The sequence below is a fragment of the Salvelinus sp. IW2-2015 genome, linkage group LG16, assembly GCF_002910315.2.
Source record: "Salvelinus sp. IW2-2015 linkage group LG16, ASM291031v2, whole genome shotgun sequence".
NCBI classification, from domain to species: domain Eukaryota; kingdom Metazoa; phylum Chordata; class Actinopteri; order Salmoniformes; family Salmonidae; genus Salvelinus; species Salvelinus sp. IW2-2015.
Window position 1 is genome coordinate 17,654,071 of NC_036856.1, and position 23,145 is coordinate 17,677,215.

At 44.0% G+C, this 23,145-nt stretch overlaps 1 protein-coding gene across 2 annotated transcripts in view; it reads left to right on the forward strand.

The window, feature by feature from the left end:
* The window catches only part of csnk1g2b (casein kinase 1, gamma 2b), a 37,650-nt gene extending 16,403 nt beyond the window's left edge, over positions 1 to 21,247 (forward strand). The window contains exons 3-12 of one of the 2 annotated variants that reach the window (XM_024004032.2): positions 9,790 to 9,859; positions 15,557 to 15,705; positions 15,893 to 16,127; positions 16,418 to 16,503; positions 18,029 to 18,113; positions 18,223 to 18,371; positions 18,615 to 18,695; positions 19,721 to 19,828; positions 20,540 to 20,646; positions 20,902 to 21,247. In XM_024004032.2, coding sequence (XP_023859800.1) covers positions 9,790 to 9,859; positions 15,557 to 15,705; positions 15,893 to 16,127; positions 16,418 to 16,503; positions 18,029 to 18,113; positions 18,223 to 18,371; positions 18,615 to 18,695; positions 19,721 to 19,828; positions 20,540 to 20,646; positions 20,902 to 20,956 — 1,125 coding nt within the window. In that variant the 3' untranslated portion in view covers positions 20,957 to 21,247. The remainder of the gene's footprint in view (positions 1 to 9,789; positions 9,860 to 15,556; positions 15,706 to 15,892; positions 16,128 to 16,417; positions 16,504 to 18,028; positions 18,114 to 18,222; positions 18,372 to 18,614; positions 18,696 to 19,720; positions 19,829 to 20,539; positions 20,647 to 20,901) is intronic. The other variant, XM_024004035.2, reaches the window with a different exon arrangement.
* Positions 21,248 to 23,145: the final 1,898 nt, after the last annotated feature.

Here is a 23,145-nt window from a genome sequence, read left to right on the forward strand (position 1 = left end):
AGAGGGACGTGCTAGTTGCAGCCCTCGGTCTGACTATCTGGAACTGCACTGCACAGAGAGAAAATGCAGAGTGAGAAACTGCTGAGCGCTGAAAGGTCGTCTTTGTTGGCCAGCCATTTCCACACACAGTGGTCTAGTCTGTGGTTCAGCTGTGCACTTTCTCACACTGACGAATCCTTCAGTGATGGAAGCAGGAGCCCGCTCCTGTAAGTACACTGCAGGCTTACAATCTGGGGGGGAACCCAAGCCTTAAAGAAACACATCCTAACAACTTTACAGTAATTTCAGCTCATAATTCATTTAAGCCGTTTACTTGAAAAACTAGCCATGACATTTTTCTTCTGCTCTCCCATGGTGACTTGTGATTTACGGATAACGTTTCTGTACATAAAGATGATCTATTATGTTGTTTGATATCCATTCGCCTTTTTCCTGTCACATTTTTATTAGGCTACTACTCATTCTCTTTTACTGCCCCGGGGAGGTTCTCTTTTCCTACTGAAATCTCTCCACGTGCTACAATCTACCCTCAGTTAATGTGTCCCTCTTTCCTGGTTGGCACCCTTTTTGCCGTTTTGAGTGGACTAGGGATCTGGCGATCAAGGTCATGATGCCCTGGTGCCCCGCAATAGATCTGCCATGGATTTAGACATAAGGGACCTCTTGTCCCCRTTGCGCACGCACACACACACACACACTTAGGGCGAAGACCGTAAATAGAAGTCAGCCTCCATCCCTCTATAAGGAAGAGGTGTGGGGGAAATCAGTCTTGTCTTTCATTTCTCCCCCTCCTGTATAGGCATTTATTGACAGCTGGAGATAAAGAGGATGGGAGTTGTTAAACCTGCCACCTATGAGGCCCGTGTTATTTGCAATAAACCCCGGGCAGGCTTGTGGGCTGAATCTGCTGGTGACCGTGATGGACAGCTTCTGCTTTGACTGGCAATAGCTCACGGCTTTGAAGGAGAGTGATAAGTGAATTACACTTCCATGGAGACTCCCTGTAAGATACTTCCCCACTGCTGAAGGACTGATGTTTGAATGACCTCATAGTGCTCATTACTACTTAGTGGATATGTATGTGGAGACCAATATGTGTAAGATACTAAGGACTTGCTGTGGCTGGTGAGAAGGTGAATTGTGGTCAACCATAACATGGAAATCAGAATTGCTGTATCCTCTTCCTCCTTTTACTGTATCACACACCTATTGCAGCTTGTGGTGGTTGTTGTAGTGTGTTTAAAGTACAAACGCTCCATCAGCATGTTGTGCATTACCGAAACTGACATGATGATTGAACTGCCTATTTTTCACAAGCCAACCGATTAACCCTGTGATGTAAAAAGGCTGCTTTTAGTGAACAGGCTATTCACGTAATCAATGCCCAACATATACATCAAGCTGTTGCTCTGGAAATGGTTAATTATGACTTATAAAACCCAGGGCTGTGTTTGTGGGGAGAGAGAGCTGTGTAGTAGCAGGGGGACACTGGGTGTAGTAGTCGTTCCATTAGCTATTGAGGTCCACTCCTCCATCTCGTGTCAGAGCGGAGCCGCCTGTGTCACTGGTGCTAGTGTTCTTTCAGTGGCTGGGGGGCAGCTGAGGCAGACATGTTTGAAGCGCTGCTATCACGTGGTGGCAGCTGCCGGCTCCATCTGAAACCTGATCTGAAACAGGAGAAGGGCTGGACACAGGCCAGCTGTTGCTCTCTCACATTGCCTCTTCCACACCTCTGGCAATTAAAGCTGAAGGGACAGCCCCTTGCACCCTGTTTACTAGTATTATAGCATCACTCATTTCCTTATGCAGGTCTGGGCACAGTGGCGATACCTGGGCTTATGCTCTGTTTGAATGTTCAGTCTGCTCTCTAAAATGATAAATATAATTTCCATTTTTATGGTTTAGTATTTCACTATAGCAGTGAGGATATAATCAGAGATGCCCATTTCTCTGAACTCTGCACCACGTACAGTGCCTGATGGTCAAGATGAGGATACACAGTGGTGTATTTATTTCCCACGTCTTACGTAATGGCAGTTTCAGTAATATGCTATATTACAGTGAGGATCTTTCGGAGAAGCGTCAAGAGGCAATCTCCCGGGATCCGTGTCAACAGGATCTCTCTCTGTCAGCTGTGATGGAGCTACCATGATCAGATTTAGATGATCAGCTGCATCCGTAATCCACCCAGAGATCCGTAGCACAGTTTTCAGACCAGCTCAGGAACGCGTTAATGAGTTAAAGTTAAAACCTGCCATGATCATGAGATCTATGACATAATGAGATGTTGACGAGCCTAAAGCGTGTTTCTTGGAATGGAAAYGCTAATAGGTCAAGGCAAGCTTGATAGGAAAATGATATCTCCCTTACAACAACTACTATGCTACTACAGGCTTGGCTGTGAAACAGACTTGGCTGATCCGTTTTAGTTAGTCCTTTGTTGGAGAGCGGTCTGTGAGCAGTGTGGTGGTGGCAGCTGAGCAGGAGAGGGGCTGCAGCAGGAGGTCCAACACTGAAGTTCCTTTTAGACCTGGCTGCAGGTCAGCTGCCCCAGTCCCCAGCCTTGCCTGGTCACACTCCATGTCTGCTGTACATGCTCAACTAAATAATATACTTATAGAATGTTACAAAAATCACAATTTATGAAAAGGATATTGACAAAAAAGTAGCCTATTTTTCTATTTATCTTCTCAAACAACCACCCCCCTCCAACAAAATTTGATTTTCCACACATCATGGGCTTTCCATACATAAATCCAACACATTTTGGGTTTGACAGACACCTGTGTCCAGTTCAGCTGACGAGTTTCTAGGAAGAATACATTTGCTTCATTGAAGTACGCACACCATTAGGCAGCCTATACGTTAAAATCTTTACAAGCCCAAATGCATGATTTCATTTGAATATTAGATTTAGGGAGAATAAGCTGTAACCTTACGTTACAGATAATCTGCTTTTGGACTGCTCATTTCCTGAAAAGAGCAGCTGTAGGGACATCCTTAAACGCTTAAGGTTCCAGAACCTCTATACCAGGCAGTGTCAGAGGAAGGCCCAAAATAATGGTGAAAGACTCCAGCCACCCAAGCCATAGACTGTTCTCTCTGCTACCACGAGGCAAGCGGTACCAGTGTTGCTACTATCTTATCTATCCTGTTGCCTAGTCACTTTACCCCTAACTACAAGAACTCTCGAAGTATTCACACCCCTTGACTTTTCCACATTTTGTTGTGTGGCATTAAAATGGAAAACCCTCAAACATTCCTTACCCCAGGATACTTCAACTGACTATCTGGGAGAGTAAAGATAATGGAGGACTTTGTGGTTGTGTAAATGTTATAGATTTATTGATGGGAGAAGCAAACAATAGGCTTACATTTTGGCATGAATCACCTTCATCAGAGCCGTCGGTAGCCATGAAGTGCTTTGAAAAAACTGGTCATGGCTCACATCAACACCATCATCCCAGAAACCCTAGACCCACCAATTTTGCATACCGCCCCAACAGATCCACAGATGACGGAATCTCAATCGCACTCCACACTGCTCTTTCCCACCAGGATCCTGGACTTCCTGACGGGCCACCCCCAGGTGGTAAGGGTAGGCAACAACACATCTGCCACGCTGATCCTCAACACCGGGGCCCCTCGGGTGCTTGCTTAGTCCCCACCTGTACTCCCTGTTCACCCACGACTCCAACACCATCATTAAGTTTGCTGACGACACAACAGTGATCACCGACAACAATGAGACAGCCTATAGGGAGGAGGTCAGAGACCTGGCAGTGTGGTGCCAGGACAACAACCTCTCCCTCAATGTTAGCCAGACAAAGGAGCTAATCGTGGACTACAGGAAAAGGAGGGCCGAACAGGCCCCCATTAACATCGACAGGGCTGTAGTGGAGCGTGTCGAGAGTTTCACATTCCTTGGTGTCCACATCACCAACAACATGGTCCAAACACACCAAGACGGTTATGAAGAGGGCACGACAACACCTTTTCCCCCTCAGGAGACTGAAAAGATTTGACATGGGTCCCCAGATCCTCAAAAGGTTCTACAGCTGCACCATCGAGAGCATCCTGACCGGTTGCGTCACCACCTAGTATGGCAACTGCTCAGCATCTGACTGTAAGGCCCTACAGAGTGTAGTGCGTACAGCGCAATACATCACTGGGGCCAAGCATCCTGCCATTCAGGACCTATATACTAGGCGGTGTCAGGGGAAGGCCAAAAAAAATTGTCAAAGACTCCAGTCACCCAAGTCATAGACTGTTCTCTCTGATACCGCAAGGCAAGCGGTACCGGAGCGCCAAGTCTAGGTCCAAAAGGCTCCTTAACAGCTTCTACCCCCAAGCTATAAGACTGCTGAACAATTCATCAAATGGCTACCTGGACTATTTATATTGACCCCCCTTACACTGCTGCTACTCGCTGTTTATTATCTATGCATTGTCACTTTACCCCTACCTACATGTACAAACTACCTCGACTAACCTGTAACACCGCACATTGATTCGGTACGAGTACCCCCTGTATATAGCCTCGTTATTGTTATTTTATTGTGTTACTTTTTATTTACTTTAGTTTATTTAGTCTATTTTCTTATCTCTTTTTCTTGAGCTACATTGTAGGTTTAAGGGCTTGTAAGTAAAAGCATTTCACATGTGACAAATAACATTTGAGTAGGAAAAATGTGGGAAGCACCTACTGTATGTATCCCACTCGTCATGTCAACTAAACATGTCAATATCTGTACTGTCAGTAGTAGTATTAGCAACTACACAGGTTATTCAAACGAGTATGATCATCATTCAAAATTCCTACACATATACATTCCTCTTGAATAACAAAAGACAGAGAAATAAACAAAAAAAAATATTTACAAAAAGATGAGAGAGCTGTTCATTCAGACCCTTCGGTTCGACGCAATCTAAGCAGTCGATTCAAAGTGCCTCTCTCTGTAACAATTTTCTCACTATATTGCCAGGAAAGAGAAACTTTCTAAATTCCCCAGAATTTCAAGGTAGAGGATGAGCCATGACTGGCATTTACGTAATGCCGCACAATCACATAGTCCATATTTTTGGTGCGGATAGCTGTTTTGTGTTCAGCTATTTTTACTTTGAGTGCGAGTGTCGTCTGACCAATGTAAACAAGCCCACATGGGCATTTGAGCATGTAAACCACAGTGTTGAGATTAAAATTGATTTAAGTGTTATTTTCGCCAATGATCTACACAAACTACTCTGTCAAAGTGGAAGAAAAATTACAACTTCAAAAATATATATATGGTAAATTAAACACCATCTTGATTAGGTAAGTATTCAACCCCATGAGTCAATACATGTTAGAATCACCTTTGCCATAGATTACAGCTGTGAGTCTTTTGGGGTAAGTYTCTCTAAGAGTTTAGCACACCTTGATTGTACAATATTTGTCCATTTATTCTTTAAAATGTTATTCAAGTGCTGTCAAGTTGGTTGGTGATCATTGCTAGACAGCCTTTTTTAAGTCTTGCCATAGATTTCCATGCCGGTGTAAGTCAAAACTKTAACTASGCCACTCCGGAACATTCAATGTCGTCTTGGTAAGCAACTCCGGTGTAGATTTGGCTTTGTGTTTTAGCTTATTGTCCTGCTGAAAGGTACATTTGTCTCCCAGTGTCTGTTGAAAAGTAGACTGAACCAGGTTTTCCTCTAGCTCTATTCCGTATCGTTTTATCCTAAATGTGGAACAGTATTGCTTTCGTCCCTCTCCTCACCCCCACCTGGGCATGAAACCGGGACCCTCTGCACACATCGACAACAGTCACCCTCGAAGCCTCAATACCTATCACTCCACAAAATCCACAGCCCTTGCAGAGCTAGGGAAACAACTACTTCAAGGTCTCCGAGCGAGTGACGTCACCGATTTGAAACTCTTCTAGCGTGCACCGCTAACTAGCTAGCCATTTTACACCAGTTACTCAAGCATACCCATAACATGATGCAGCCACCACCATACTTGAAAATATGGCGTGGTGCTCAGTGATGTGTTGTTGCATTTGCTCCAAATATAACACTTTGTATTCAGGACAAAAAGTTAATTTCTTTGCCACATTTTTTGCGGTATTACTTTAATGCCTTATTGAAAACAGGATGCATGTTTTAGAATATTTTTTATTCTGTACAGGCTTCCTTCTTTTCACTCTTATTTAGGTTAGTATTGTGGAGTAACTACCGTTTTTGATCCATCCTCTGTTTTTTTCTATCACAGCCATTAAACTCTGGAACTTTTTTTAAATCACCATTGGCCTCATGGTGAAATCCCTAAAGGGTTTCCTTCCTCTCTAGCAACTGCGTTAGGAAGGACACCTGTATCTTTGTAGGGACTGGGTGTATTGATACACCATCCAAAGTATAATAACTTCACCATGCTCAAAGGGACATTCAATGCCTTCATTTTATTTTTACCCATCTACCAATACATGCTCTTCTTTGCGAACCATTGGAAAACTTCCCTGGTCTTTGTTGTTGACTCCGTGCTTGAAATTCACTGCTCGACTGAGGGACCTTACAGATTTTATGTGTGGGGTACAGAGATGGGGTAGTCATTCAAAAACAATGTTAAACACTATTATTGCACACAGTGAGTCCATGCAACTTATGTGACTTGTTAAGCACATTTTTACTCCTGAACTTTAAACTTGCCATAACAAAAGGGTTGAATACTTACTGACTCAAGACATTTCAGCTTTWAATTTTTTATCAGTTTGTAAGCATTTCTATAAACATAATTCCACTTTGACATTTATGGGATATTGTGTCTACTGTAGCGACACGTCTCAATTTCATCCATTTTAAACACAACAAAATGTGGAAAAAGTCAAGGGAGGCACTGTACACCCATCTAGTACCGGGTCGGACCCCCCTTTGCCTCCAGAACAGCCTGAATTCTACTAGGTGTCGGAAACGTTCCACAGGGATGTTGGTCCATGCTGACGCGATAGCATCATGCAGTTGCTGCAGATTGGACAGCGGTATAGTGGTACTGCAAACAGCCCGTTCCATCTCATCTCAAGATGCTCTATTGGGTTGAGGTCTGGGGACTGTGCAGGCCACTCAAGTAAACTGAACGTGATGTCATGTTCCAGGCGATGTTTTCCACTCCTCAACTGTCCACTCCAGCCCATCTGTGACAAGGACCAACTAGTTGTGCATTCCAAGATGCCGTTCTGCACACCACTGTTATACTACTCCATTATTTGTCAAACCACGCTCAGTCGCTTTGGTCAGTCGTTTTGCCCATTCTAACGTTCAATCRAACAGTAATTGAATGCCTCGATGCCTGTCTGTCTGCTTTATATAACAAGCCATGGCCACGTGCCTCACTGTCTGTAGGAGCAATCCGTTTTTGTGAAAAGGGTGGTGTACCTAATAAACTGTCAGTTGAGTGTATTTGTACATAGCTACCTCAATTACCTTGTACCCCTGCACATCAACTTGGTACTGGTTACTCCCCTTACTGTATATAGCCTTGTTATTCTACTTCCTGTATGTAGCCATGTCATTTTTTACTATTTATTATTTGTTAATCACTGTATTTATTCCTCGTGTCACTATTTCTACATTTTCATTTCAATATTGTTTCTAAAGGTTGTTTGTAATGCTTCTAGTGCCAGCTCTGTGAGCATCTTCTTTTAAAAGGTTGGGTGTGGAGATTGGGCATCGAGAGGGTCTGCTATAAGTTTTGAGAGGGAATGATAAGGAATTTTATGAACCATTTAACATAGAAAGGTAGGCTACCTACCGAGATTGTAGATATTATTTCCTGGGTTGGTTTGGTCATTTGCATAGTTATCTGCTGGGATGTGTCTAAGCATGTAAAGCCCCATAAGCCTCTGTTTTAGGGTCCTGTGGTTTTCAGCCATCTGTTTTTATTTCTATATTTTTCCCACGTCCTCCCTAGTGGAGAGGCTAAGCCTCCCTCCACTGATGATGTCACAGACAGTGCCCCGCCCTGACCTCCCTCACCGCCCAGTGCCTGGTCATGTGTCCAGTTCAGTTCCACTTAACCAGTCTCTCTCTCCTCAGATATCCACTTAAGATGGATGAGATGTGCCTAATGTTCAGACTGGGAGCAGGATGGGGCTGTGTCTTAATCTTATTTTCATCTCCTTTCCTTCACCTGCACTAATATGAAAACACTTGAGTAGACTGGTGCTGGGTGGAGGAGAGCTGTTGAGTAGACTGGTGCTGGGTGGAGGAGAGCTGTTGAGTAGACTGGTGCTGGGTGGAGGAGATCTGTTGAGTAGACTGGTGCCGGTGGAGGAGAGCTGTTGAGTAGACTGGTGCTGGGTGGAGGAGAGCTGTTGAGTAGACTGGTTTGCCGGGTGGAGGAGAGCTGTTGAGTAGACTGGTGCTGGGTGGAGGAGAGCTGTTGAGTAGACTGGTGCCGGGTGGATGAAAGGTGTCGAGTAGGGATGTGACAAATAAAAACGTTTTCTTCGTGTTGAACCTGCAATTTGTTTTTACTGGTTTTCCGTTATCATAAAATTCAGTGTGAATTCACAATGCAGCTGCGATGCTGCCAGAAACGGTTTGGGTCTCTCGCTTGCATTTCTCTACCAATTTTTCCAACTGTAACGCCAATGACGTCATGGTGGAGAGTGGACTCCAAAATAATTGTTTTCACGATTCCTTGCAGGTCGACTCCTATTTCTGAGTGTCAAGATTCGATTCCGCTATGAATCAACTCTTATGATTCAATATTATTGGAACAGTACTTCCGGTAACATAAACACTTGCATCTTTCATAGCGAACTAGCGAGGGGAAGGGCACAGTATAGGCAGGTCGGCCACCAGGCACACAGTCAGAACCATGCACTAGGCCTTGTGGCAATCAAAAGCTGTATCTCACAGCATTCCATTGCATCTCGCAATTTCTTGGCTTGCAATGTCTCACAACTTCAGTATAGCAGGGTCTATCATCAATGAATAGGCTAGGATATTCTAGACGCAACAGACCGAAGACTGAACACACACTCGCATCATTTGTAAAGAGAGAGAGCAGGTGAGCCAGCGTGAGGGAGMGCGAGGAGGGTGCAGGCAGAAAGAACCGTCTGTATACGTCTTGGTAATCTGTATCKCTTAATGTCTTGGCTTGCATGCCTCACGTTCACCAAAGTAGCCAAAAGTTTGCCTCTTCCTCTCCGGTTTTATTTAAAATACACAAAGTTCCCCAGGCCTATATAGCCTATTGTCTAGTTAGGCTATAACACTTAAAATAAAATACATTTTTCTTAACGTTAAGGATCCCAATTTTGTGAAACGGGGAGGCTGGTGCTGGTTGGATGAGCTGTGTGGARGAGGCTAATGCCTCCCTGGGTGGTTGATGTGTCTAGGGCCCAATAAAATCTGTTMAATTTTTTGCCTGGTTCCGTTTTCTCCATTTTTGTTTTTACAGGTTTGTTTTTCCTCTTGCAAGCTACATTTGTTCATAAATACATAATGCCCTTGCATCATCATCGTGGAGGAAGGATGTTGTGTTAAGTAGATGATGATGATTTATGTTTTAGGTTCTTAGCTCTACATGGTGTCTAAGCCTGAGGGATCTTAGGAATGTTATAGTAAGCATGGATGCATCCTTAGTTGTCTCATGGAATCTATGAAAAGGTCTATACTGTTTCACATACAACATTGTTTTTCAACCATTTATCACAATAATCTTGACGTTGATCCACCTATTGAATATGTTAATAACCACTACGTGTTTTCCATTACTAATGGGGTTCTCTTTCTTTCCTTTTTCAGGAACCGATAAAGTCCCGGGCTCCACAGCTTCACTTGGAATATAGATTTTATAAACAGTTGGGAAGTTCAGGTAAGCACATACAGCTACAGTATTATAACTGTTTAATAACAGTGTTTGCTAGTAGGCTCAGCTGGATGGATGGCGATCTTCTCTGCACACGTATCTGGGAGATATGAAAGCCCTGTCCCCCTCCTACAGATGGTTGTTCCCTAGCAGGACCAGGACCTTCATGCCATGTCTATGTGCTCTCTCTGCGCTGTGATCCGCGGGGCTGTGCTGTGCCTCCAGCCCTTTGATGTGGCCGCTTGGCTTCAGAGGGGAGAGGTGGGGCAGTAGGATCAGGTGGTGGGGAGGGACAGGGACCTGGAACAGCCCACGACAAAGCTTGGCCAGCCTGGAATGCTTAGTGTTTGATCCTCTCATTGCTTAATTCTATCATTGAAAAATCTCTCTGACATTGGGCCACTTAAAAAAAGAATGTTTTTAACCAAAGTGATTAGTACTATACTTTTCATCATTAGTTAGTTCAAGTCACTTTCTATGAGCGTTTGATCTGTTAAGAAAACAACTGGTGAATATATTGTATTTACGGTCCGTAAATAGATTCTATGGTATTTGAGGGTAGGTAGGGACAAGCTGACCACTTGTATTCTAATTCCACTAAATGTGACTGAGGACACTGGTCTTTGATCCTTTTGGCTTTTAAAGAAAGAGATAAACAGCTTGGGCAAAGCCTGTGCATTCATTTGATCACTGGAGTGGAAGGCCACACACGCACTCTAAGACGAGTGTGTGTGTCACTGCGCCCAGGGATGTTCTCTTTCATAAGACAAGTGTGTGTCTCTTTCTCTCTCATAGAGAGCTGATCACCTGCCAGCTTGCTCTCTGTCCCTGTGCCAGAGCAGCAGCTCCACAGTGTTAATAGGGAGTTGGAGTGCAGGGCATTAGAGGTGTCCTAGGCTAGTCTATTTATAGATGGCCTTCAATGTGCAATAGGGCCATCATCGTATATCTACTTCCATCGCTCGTCTCAGCAATGCCTCTGGCCTGCCTGAAGAAGAAAGGCCAGGGAAACTCTCTTGTGATGTACAGGGAAAAGGGCTGGCCTATCTCTGTCAGTTATCCTTTGTTGTGATCTGTCTGATTGGGCCAGTAGTTGTATTTCCACAGCATAGCACAATGYACTATTTATCTTCCTTACACCTATTTGAGAACAGAGTCGATCGAAGTTGCTTGTGGATCCTCATTCATTCATTGGATAGTGAGTCTTTATCCTCACCYCTTGGGCCAGCCCATTGAAGGAGTCCATGTCCTCTGTAGTGTTTCCACTGATGCGTTATACACATCCTGACTTCCCTCTCCTCCTCCGGCCACTGTGGCAGAGGGACCACCAGAGAGAGGCCTGCTACAATCTCATAGGCTGAGCTAAAGATGGAGCCAGTGACGATGTTGGTCCAGCTTCCCTCCCATTATAGAATGGAGGGGGAAAGGGGTTCCTCTTACTGGTTGCTACATCTATTGAAAAATTGTGTGGAGTAGTGAGAAATTATCAAGTCTTCTTCTGCTCATGATTCTTCTGTAAAAATGATTATGTATGGTACAGATGGATACAGGCGTGTAGTCCTTTTACAATGTGAATGTGACATAATTTAAGCCAGGGTCAAGCCCTGGTCTGAACCTGGACCCCACTGCCACAAATACTGGAGCGGTGTCAACTGTACATGGTGCTTAAGAGGAGCTTATCTTAAGAGTGTTAATTCTCGCCTGCCCTGGAAAGCACCCAATCACTAGAACAACACATTCAGTTACTCACACTAGCTGGCCTKGTCTGGCCACTCCCCAACCCCAACATTAACCAATGAGCATGGGGTGTCTGAGACATCATACACTTTTTTTWAAATTTTATTWAAAAAATTAAATTTTATCCCCTTTTCTCCCCAATTTCGTGGTATCCAATTGTTAGTAATTACTATCTTGTCTCATCGCTACAACTCCGTACGGGCTCGGGAGAGACGAAGGTCGAAAGCCATGCGTCCTCCGAAACACAACCCAACCAAGCCTCACTGCTTCTTAACACAGCGCGCCTCCAACCCGGAAGCCAGCCGCACCAATGCGTYGGAGGAAACACCGTGCACCTGGCTCCCTTGGTTAGCGCGCACTGCGCCCGGCCCGCCACAGGAGTCGCTGGTGCGCGATGAGACAAGGAAATCCCTACCGGCCAAACCCTCCCTATCCCGGACGACGCTAGGCCAATTGTGCGTCGCCCCACAGACCTCCCGGTCGCGGCCGGCTGCGACAGAGCCTGGGCACGAACCCAGAGTCTCTGGTGGCGCAGCTAGCGCTGCGATGCAGTGCCCTAGACCACTGTGCCACCCGGGAGGCCACATCATACACTTTTTACGTCACTATCAATAATTTAACTGGATGACTGGTTGACTGAGCTCACACAGTCCTGATAGCATGTTCTTCGCTTGTGAAAGCACTGCATGCGACCAGTCTCCTTATGAGATGATTTAAGATTTCACTGATAATATCAGTGCATGTGAATATTTAGTAACCCATCAACAAAGCTTTGCCTCAAAGCATTGCCTGCTCTTACACAAGTCGTATGTGTGTCCTTCTACGCCCGCTGCCCTGGTATCTTGGGAGTGATAAATCAATCAGTGCCATTTTGAGTATGAGTTTGCAGTGATCTTCTGTGGTCCATCCAGTCCAGAGCAGTCTGGATATTTTATGCGCTGCCTGCCTGGGATGGATAACATAACCTACCACTGAGTCACACAGGCTCTATGCAGGGCAGGCCGGCTGGACGATCACGTTTCAGCCCGGCTACATCACCACAGCGCTGCCCTCCCGGCCTAATGAAATCAGCGCCGCCTTTTCTCTCCCCCGATGCACTCAGCATTCTAAATGTTTAATTGAGACCGCCTCCCTCTCGGGCTCGGCCTAAACTTTGACATTTCATTGTAGGGCAACATTGTCTGCCACAGTGGCCAGACTGAGAGGGGCCCCTGTCTGAGACAATACTCTGGATTGTTCCAGACACGTTTCACTTGTGTTTGGAGAGAGTGGGTTGTGAGCAGTGCACAGAATGGCACTGGAAGGCAGCAGAATAGACTTTGAAGCTAGTGGTGCTGCGGACAGCAGCCAATTATATCTGTTGTCATAAATCACGATAAAGAATAGTTTCTAGGAAACCACTCACCCCTTGCATAAGTGCTTTTATTACAGGCGTGATTGGCTAAGGTTATTTTTACACTGGAATAACATCATCCACATAGTACTTAGCAAATATGATTAGGTCTAGCTTTTGACAAAGATAAAATCATTCTCATTTGAATGGTTTCTCTGAAATTGACATTTATTCTAGGCCTTTTCCATTTCAGTTGAAGCTTTTCCCCAGCTGTTATCTTTGTGTTTACAGCTCTAGAGTTCCCCAGTAGGGAGTATTGTAGGTGTAGTCAGGGACAGTTGTTCTAGCGTAGACACTTTCCAATTGATCAGTGCATTGGCAGGGCTGCTGAATGCCCTCCCTCTAGATTTGGGCGGGCTTTGATGAGTCAGCTTACTTGTTGATCTTTTGTCGCTGCCGCCTCGTCCGCCATCGCCATCATTACCAGCAAGTCCTGCTGCCTATAGTGCCCTGGGACAGCTGTGTGGATGTGTGAGATCTGCACTGCTTCGCTGTGGGAGTGACATGAGTGGTGATCAGGTAAATCCTGCTCTAATCCCTCCCCTCCTCCCCACACTCACACAGCCTCCCGGCCAGCCTGCCATACTACTAAAGCTGCTGATCCTCTCCTCTCTCTGACGGGGTTGGGGTGCCCTCGGGGCGACAGCCGCCTGCTGGGAGGGGAGCATGCAGTCACTTTGGCACAACTGCCTGCCAAGGAATGGAATGAAGGCCACTGGTATCAGATACTGGTCTGAACTGGTGAGGCATAACCTGGAGCTGTATGTGTACTAGGAGGCTGGACCGTAAGGTCATGTTGGCCATGGGGTCACAAATGGCCATTGTCCTTTGTTCTACTCCACATAGGGAATAGAGTTACTGTTAAACTGGAGTCTCCTCTTCAGGGAATTTTTACTGTGATGATAAACTCCAAAATTCCTCCCAGGTCACACATACAACATGACCAAAAGTATGTGGCCATCTGTTCGTTGAATAAAAATCATGGGCATTAATATGGAGTTGGTCCCCTCCTTTGCTGCTTTAACAGCCTCCACTTTTCTGGGAAGGCTTTCCACTAGATGTTGAAGCATTGCTGCGGGGACTTTCTTCCATTCAGCCATGAGCATTAGTGAGGCCGGACACCAAGGTTGGGCGATTAGGCCTGGCTCGCAGTTGGCGTTCTAATTCATCCCAAAGGTGTTCGATGGGGTTGAGGTCAGGGCTCTGTGCAGGCCAGTCAAGTTCTTCCACACCGATCTCGACAAACCATTTCTGTATGGACCTTGCTTTGTGCACACGGGGGCATTGTCATGCTGAAACAGGAAAGGGCCTTCCCCAAACTGTTACCACAAAGTTGGAAGCACAGAATTGTCTAGAATGACATTGTATGCTGTAGCGTTAACATTTCCCTTCACTGGAACTAAGGGGCCTAGTCTGAACCATGAWAAACAGCCCCAGACCATTATTCCTCTTCCACCAAACTTTACAGTTCGTACTATGCATTCGAGTATGTAGCGTTCTCCTGGCATCCGCCAAAACCCAGATTTGTCCGTTGGACTGCCAGATGTTGACGCGTGATTCATCACTCCAGAGAACTTGTTTCCACTGCTCCAGAGTCCAATGGCGGCGAGCTKTACACCACTCCAGCCAACACTTGGCATTGCGCATGGTGATCTTAGGCTTGTGTGCTGCTGCTCAGCAATGGAAACCCATTTCATGAAGCTCTCGACGAACAGCTCTTCTTCTGACGTTGCTTCCAGAGGTAGTTCGGAACTCGGTAGTGAGTGTTGCAACCAAGGACAGACAATTTTTATGTTCTTCAGCACTCGGCGGTCCTGTGTGGCCTACAGGACGTGTCTGTGATCTTGTGTGGCCTACCACTTCACGGCTGAGCCGTTGTTGCTCCTAGACGTTTCCACTTCACAATAACAGTACTTGCAGTTGAGTGGGTCAGCTCTAGCAGGGCAGAAATTTGACAAACTGACTCGTTGGAAAGGTGGCATCCTATGACGGTGCCACATTGAAAGTCACTGAGCTCTTGATTAAGGCCATTCTACTGCAAATGTTTGTCTATGGAGATTGCATGGCTGTGTGCTCGATTTTATACACCAGTCAGCAACGGGTGTGGCTGAAATAGCCGAATCCACTAATTTGAAGGAGTGTCCACATACTTCTGTACATATAGTGTATGACCACATGACAAGGCGTGTTGGCAAACAGTTTTTTCCATCACACGGCATCAACGTTGACACGTTTTTGTTTACCATCCATGTTGTTCTAATCGAACCGCCTTCCCACACACGTAGGCTGCTCAATATCAACATGGCTATGTAGCCTGATTTCATGTCAGCAATTCAAAGCCCTACTACCCTTCTTTAACTACCACCTTTCATGCATCCGTAGTCCCTCCGCCTCTAAGCTTTTTTAGAAGGGCCGAATGCTTTTAATGCTTTTAGAATATCTGTGGCTCTTATGATGCTAAAACAGATGGTTAGTAGTTAAGCCTTTTTTAAACMCTTAGGATGCTAGCACGCTCCCTGTAAGTTGTGTGGTCCCACTCATATCATGTGTCCCTGCCTGTCTCTGTGTTGCAGAGGGTATTCCTCAGGTGTACTACTTTGGGCCATGTGGGAAGTACAATGCCATGGTGCTGGAGCTGCTGGGGCCCAGCCTGGAAGACCTGTTTGATCTCTGTGACCGCACCTTCTCCCTCAAGACCGTCCTCATGATAGCCATACAGCTGGTAAGATTTGAATTGTTGTTTTACGTAAGTAAGTGTCTTACACACAGGTGCCCAACCCGTATTTTATAAGACTACTCTATAGTCTATAGATGTGTCGATGGCTCATTTACAGTGTTTGCATTTGAAAAGTGCACTGAGCGAGTTTGAGATCTTAGCTTGTCTACATGCTCAATGCTCTATCTCCCAGATAACGCGGATGGAGTTTGTCCACACAAAGAGCTTGATATACAGAGACGTGAAGCCAGAGAACTTTTTGGTGGGGCGGCCGGGCAGCAAGAGGCAGCACACAATCCACATCATCGACTTTGGGCTGGCCAAAGAATACATCGACCCCGAGACCAAAAAACACATCCCGTACCGGGAGCACAAGAGCCTGACAGGCACGGCGCGCTACATGAGCATCAACACACACCTGGGGAAAGGTGAGAAATTATCATGAAGACACACGCTGCTGTGTTATTGGAAAGATGGACCTTTTCTTTCCTAATCCTGTGAACCTGTCCTGGGCTGAAGTTGATTATCAACTTTTCCATTAGGTTCAGTAAAAGCTGAATCCCAACTTGAGATCTGTACGCATAACTTCATCATGTAGATGGATCATGCATTGATTGATGCATTTTAGATGTTCACATTATGTCCTAAGCCTTATGGTGTCATATATAGTTGAAGTGGTGGATAATTGTGTGAGTAACAAACTCTTCTTCTCCTTCAGAGCAAAGCAGACGGGATGATCTGGAGGCTCTGGGTCACATGTTTATGTACTTCCTGCGAGGCAGCCTTCCCTGGCAAGGCCTGAAGGTATACAGTTTCATGATATCTACATGATCTCAGACACACACCCTGTCACTTAGCCCCCCAGCGCAAAATAACTTCTCATTCARGATCCAAGTGACATTTCAAGGCCTYAGACTCTAGAAAGTGTTTACAGTATTTAGGGAAGAGGAAGACATGCTAGGGGAAAATACAATGTAAATAGTGCTGTAACCATACACAGGAAGGATTTTCACCTCCTGAGATTTGAATCGTCTCTGTGTAATTGAATTAACAATGGAAAAACATATTCATATAATGCAGTTTCTACATTTTTAAAATGGTTTTATTTCTATCATTGTGCAATTTATACCGGATACCACCATTTAGCTCATACCTTTTGGTCTCTGCAGTTTTTAATAGATGTAAATGTCATCTTATTTTACCAACATAAGTCACTCCCACACTTTCCCCTTTGAGGTCCTCTCCACCCAGGCTAGTGTCAGGAAGAGGACCTGTGTGGCAGCGTATAGTTATCTAACTGTAGAATATCATGGTAGAACTCATATAACTATTTTTGGGGGGCTCCTGAGTGGCGCAGCGGTCTAAGGCACTGCATCTCAGTGCTAGAGGCGTCACTACAGACCCTGGTTTGATTCCAGGCTGTATCGCAACCGGCCGTGATTGGGAGTCCCATAGAGTGGGGCACAATTGGCCCAGCATCGTCTGGGTTAGGGTTTGGCTGGGGTAGGCCGTCATTGTAAATAAGAATTTGTTAAGGATCAGACCCTTTAAAAAATATATGCTTATTCTTGATACCATTTGAAAGGAAACACTTTGAAGTTGGTGGAAATGTGAAATTAAATTATTAGATCTAGTAAAAGATAATACAAAGATGCATTATTATTATTATTTATTTTTTATCATCTTTGGAATGCAAGAGAAAGGTGCCAATGTACTATTCCAGGTTAGGAGCAATTTGGATTTTGGCCACTAGATGGCAGCAGTGTATGTGCACAGTTTTAGACTGAATCAATGAACCATTGCATTTCTGTTCAAAATGTTGAATCAAGGCTGCCCAAATGTGCCTAATAGGTTTATTAATACATCTTCAAGTTCATAACTGTGCACTCTCTTCAAACAATAGCATGGTATTATTTCTCTGTAATAGCTACTGTAAATTGGACAGTGCAGTTAGATTAACAAGAATTTAAGCTTTCTGCCCATATCAGATATCAGACACCGATCCCATAGAGGTTAACTGACTTGCCTAGTTAAATAAAGGTTAAATATAAAAAAACAAGAACCCCCCTGTATAACAGCCTCATGTCAATGGGATGACTCAAGATATAAAATGGCTTACGAGAGGATTTGCATGTGGATGCAAACTAAGACGCTTTAATTTTCTACGTGTGAACATTATTCCCATTCAATTACACTGCCTCCAGCTATGTATTGCCCTAAATTTGGCATTATATTTTGCTTTCTGCAAAGCTTTACTTTTTCGACTGTGCTGTGTGGGAATTAAAGCTAAATGCGTGGGAGAATAATTGTTGTACTTTGTTGATTCCAGGCAGACACTTTGAAGGAGAGGTATCAGAAGATTGGAGATACCAAGCGAGCTACTCCAATTGAAGTGCTTTGTGAAAGCTTCCCTGGTCAGATTTGATTGGTTTCATTTGGAATGTGTTACTCCTTCCTTTTTGTTTAGGTCTAGTTCTAGATCAGTTTATGCAAATGTAGTAATTGTGTGCCTTCGTCCTGCAGAAGAGATGGCCACCTATCTGCGTTACGTGAGGAGGCTGGACTTCTTTGAGAAACCTGATTATGACTACTTACGGAAACTCTTTACTGACCTCTTCGATAGGAACGGCTATGTCTTTGATTATGAATACGACTGGGTCGGCAAGCCACTTGTGAGTCTCCTTCATCACTTGTTTCTTCTCCCTATTCAAAGACCGCTTGACCCCTGTATCTGCAGATTTTCATTTGTCTTTTTCTGTAAATAATCAGACGGGATGAAAATTGAGATTTCCTGTGATGTCTTAGCGGTTCAAGGGCCTATTTATTTTTTATATATTCATATCTTCATGTTGTGGTCGGAGTAAAGTATTTTATGTCCTAGATAAAATGCTGTGTCATTTTGTCCCCCACCATAGCCTACACCGATAGGCCCCATCCCCAGTGACACACCCGCTCAGCCCAGCAGAGACAAAGCACAACAGCAGACCAAAAACCAGGTGACCTCACCGCCGCCCGCCACACCCACCCACCTCGTCAGTCAAGTTCCCCCTTGTCTCAGAGGCAACTACCAACCCTCCTGTCCTACTCTCAGCTTCCTCAAGAATATGGCCTCTTTTACAGTGTTACCTTTTCACTCCATCCTCTTTAATCTACTCTTTACTCTGTTTTTGCGATTGAGCAAGAATGATTGGGAACTGATGACCCTATTATAATTGTGGTTAAATGTTGTAGCATCATCTTTGAAAGTTCAACTGTTTTAGCATTGGAGGGTTTTGTCTTCAACCTTTCTCCTTAAAAACGAGTCATTGCTTTGCAAAATGCAGTGCGTTGTTCACATCAGCAATGACAAAGCAGTTTGCTTCGTGTGTAGCAAAATTGCATGCTTTCTTTTCCTTTCCTGGTTCTATCAGCATGCTATTTGAGCCTTGATCCTACTACACTGTCATCAACATGACACATGTTTTTTTAGACCTTATTAGTCTTTTTCAATCTTTTTCTCTAAAAAAGCACATAAGGTTTTATAATTGTCCTTTGCTGTGTACTCGCGGCTGTAATTATGACTCTCCAGTACAATGTAATGAGTATCATCATTTATGAACATAAACAGGCAACACGTTGCATAGTACAAACAATCAGAGAGTTTATTACAGAAACCAGGAATAGTCACAACAATGATTAGCTAATTCAGTCAGGACAATAGACAGGAGATTGCTGCGGGCTGGAAGAAAATATAGATTTTGGAATAAAAGACTAGATACTTAGTGTTTCCGATCAAGGCTGTTTTCACTTCTGCATGAGGCAGTGGGCTCTGCTTTGTTTTGCTCTATTTTCCTTCTGTTAACATAGTCTGTTTTAACAAGCCTGCTTCTTCTTGTGAGATGTCTTCTGTATTTATTTTAGTTTGTTTGTTTTTGTTGACTTTCTTTCCCCATTCACTCCCCCATCACCACCACACTACCTTCCACCTCTTCACTCCTGCCCCCATAACCTCCCTCCCCTCCCCCTGTGCTCTTTGCGTCAGTCTCCTGAGCCCAAAGGAGATGAGTCTCAGCGTCAGCCCTCTCCAATGACCAATAAGGAGACACTGGGGTCGTATCTCACGGCCGAAAGGCTGGGGGGCTCTGTGCAGGTACTGCTTGCTGCGCATGGTGCTGCATGACGGTCTGTCCACCCCAGCTTTCTCTGCCTCTCTGTCTYTCTGTCTCTCTCTCTGTTTGTCTGTCTGTATGTCTGCTCGCTCTGTCTGCTCGCTCTGTCTGCTCTGCTATGCTTCACTCATCTGCTCCAGGCTGATAACAGGGGAGGGAAGCTGTCATGTCAGGAGAACCATGCGGTCACTGTCATTGAAACCTTTTATCAGGACAGGAACCCCCCTCTCCCTAGAAAAGGGATCTCATTGAGTATGAACAGTCTCAGCGCTGACTCCACTTTGAAGGGATGAAGGGGCAACAGCAGCTCAGAAGATACCTCTGTTTAAAAACATTTGAATTTCTGACTGGATATTTCATATCTATAGTCCTTCATGGTGCAATTATGACTTGCTTTAAATGGTAAGTGATGTACAGTCTCCAGTCTCAGATTAGAAACTTTTAGGATAATTAGTAAAGCAAATGTGCCATCTAGTGTTCTGGAAGGGAATTGCACCCTTTGGGATTATTACGTCTTTTACCAACTAGTAGATACATTGTAAATGTAATGTGGTCAAGGGTAACAATTATAAGCTAATGCTTCAATTAACTCATTTCCTATGAAGGGTTAAGTACAGATAATGTATCATGATTTGATCATATATCCTAAAAACAGACATCCTGTCTAAAATTCCCTGTGTTCACCTGTACAGGTGATGAGCTCGACAAATGGAGAGCTGAACACTGACGACCCGACGGCAGGACACTCCAACGCTCCCATCACTGCTCCCACCGAGGTAGAGGTGGCTGATGATACAAAGTAAGACGGCTGTCTTTACCTGGGGTTGATTGGCAGTGACTCGGTCTCACTACCTCTGGCAGTCATTGCAAGAAACACACTGTCAAATAGAAATATGGGTTCTGAACCCATTCACAATACTGTTCAAACAAAACATTGAACAAGTTGCACACATTTAAGGCCTCTAATGTTGAGTTTATATTTTTAACATTACATTTTTTGATATGCAACATTAATTTACTTTGAAACTAAATTCTAGTATATCCTTGCCTGCAGGTGCTGTTGTTTCTTCAAAAGGAGAAAGAGGAAACCCCTCCAGCGGCACAAGTGAAGAGAAGAACTTGAAACATTCTGGTCACTGTCAAGTTTTAAATGGAAGCAACTACACAGATCACCCATCTTATCTCTTTCCCAATCTCTCTTCTCTCTTCTCTCTCTCAGCGCTCCCCTGCTACAGACGTGTAAAGGAATGTTGTCTTACAGACTCTGGCTCCTTTAAAAAAAGAAAAAGAAACATTTTAAAGTACCTGCATAGTAAAGGGAGATTGAGAGAACGTTAAAAGCTGTAAAAATGAAACGTGAATACCGTGACGTGAATATATAAAAAAGATACTGTTTGAAACAGTTGTTGTATTTTAGATTCCATACAGAACATTTTCTGTTCAACAGCCATTGATCTGAGGGAACTGTCAATGAGTCGAGGGAAAGAAGTCTGTTCTATAGAAATAGTCCTTTATTTATGGGATCAAGGTAAGAAGCAAGAATGAACAATACTAACTCTGGAATCACTGAGYGCAACAGGAAGCATTTCATCTAAACCAGAATTGGAGGATCTTTATGCATTTTTTCCCCCTTTTTTTGTAATTTAATCCTCAGTAGTTTTCAAAGTTGACTTCCTGGATTGAAAACAAACTTTTACTTTTATGTTGTAGTGTTTCTGGAAATCTTTGTAGCACAGTCACTGGCCTCAGGTACTGTGGAAGATTGAAAGAAACAGATATTAAGCTCTTTTCTTATTATTGCACTTTTGAAAGAAAAAAAAGTACAGTGGAATTCTAGGTTTGAAATTAACAGACAAGAAAACAACAAAATAAAGACTGATCTAGGAATAGTCCTATACAATGCTTAAATCWGAGTAAGGGCCAAAATGTCAATCTACATGAAACAAGATGTCTTTCAGTTTTATTTCTTACATCAGAATAATTTACCAGGAAATCATAGTTTGTGCCTTTCCAAGTAAAATGTTTAAAGCTCAAGTAAGTGTCCTGCAATGACATTCTATCTGAACTTATTCCAAATGTTGCTCATTGACTGTGCGCATGTGTGTGTGCTTTATCTCTCTGAAAGCATTGTCGATGTCTGACATTCCCAGGGTGTGGTCCTATGTAGAGGTCATACTGTCTCCACCAATGACTGTATGGGTCTCCACCATCACAACTACAGTCTATCTCCTCTGCTATGACAATCAAGGGATCTTTACAGTGGAGGTTAACTCTCTATGTGCACTTTATGGAAAAAAAGGAAAGATTTTAAAGCTTGTGTATTGCGAGCTAAGCAATTCTAGTCATTGATGACAGCAGATCAAAGTTAGTAGCAGCAAGCAAGCGTGTACGTTTAAAAAAAAAAAGACAAATGAAGCGACAGCCCGTCAATAACTGAAGTTTCCACCAGACGTATTGGATGCACAACTGTTTTTCTTTTGAAGTTCCTCGCTGCATTAGTTACATGCATCTTTGCCTGAACATTGTAATGGTCTATGTTTGTCATGGCCTTACAACAACATGCTCTGTCATCTCTACAGTATATACAGTTGTCCCAAATGGTTTTGATCAGAGATGACTGCAGTGTGGGGTCGTGCATATATATATATATTAGTTCACAAGCAAAGCCCCCTTAATTTTTTTATTACTGTAGATTTACACAGTGTACAAAACATTAGGAACACCTGCTCTGTCCATGACATAGACTGACCATGTGAAAGCTATGATCCTTTATTGATGTCACTTGTTAAATCCACTTCAATCAGTAGATGAAGGGCAGGAGACCAGTTAGAGAAGGATTTTTAAGCCTTGAGACATGGATTGTGTATGTGTCYTTTTGAACGGGGTATGGTAGTAGGTGCCAGGCACACCGGTTTGAATATGTCAAGAACTGCAACGCTGCTAGATTTTTCATCCTCAACCGTTTCCCGTGTGTATCAAGAATGGCCCACCACCCAAAGAACATCCAGCCAACTTGACACAACTGTGCGAAGCATTGGAGTCAACATTAGACAGTATCCCTGTGGAATGCTTTTGACACCTTGTAGAGACCATACCCTGACGAATTGAGGCTGTTCTGAGGGGAGGGGGGTGCACTCAATATTAGTTCCTAATGTTTTGTACACTTAGTGTATATTCCCTGTTACAAAAGACTGCTTTATCACTTTGCCCTTTTAAGTAACATACTGTATGCTGGTGTCATTGTGGTTATGAGTCAAGGCCATGTGACCCAGAATGTATTGTAATGAGATCAGTCAAA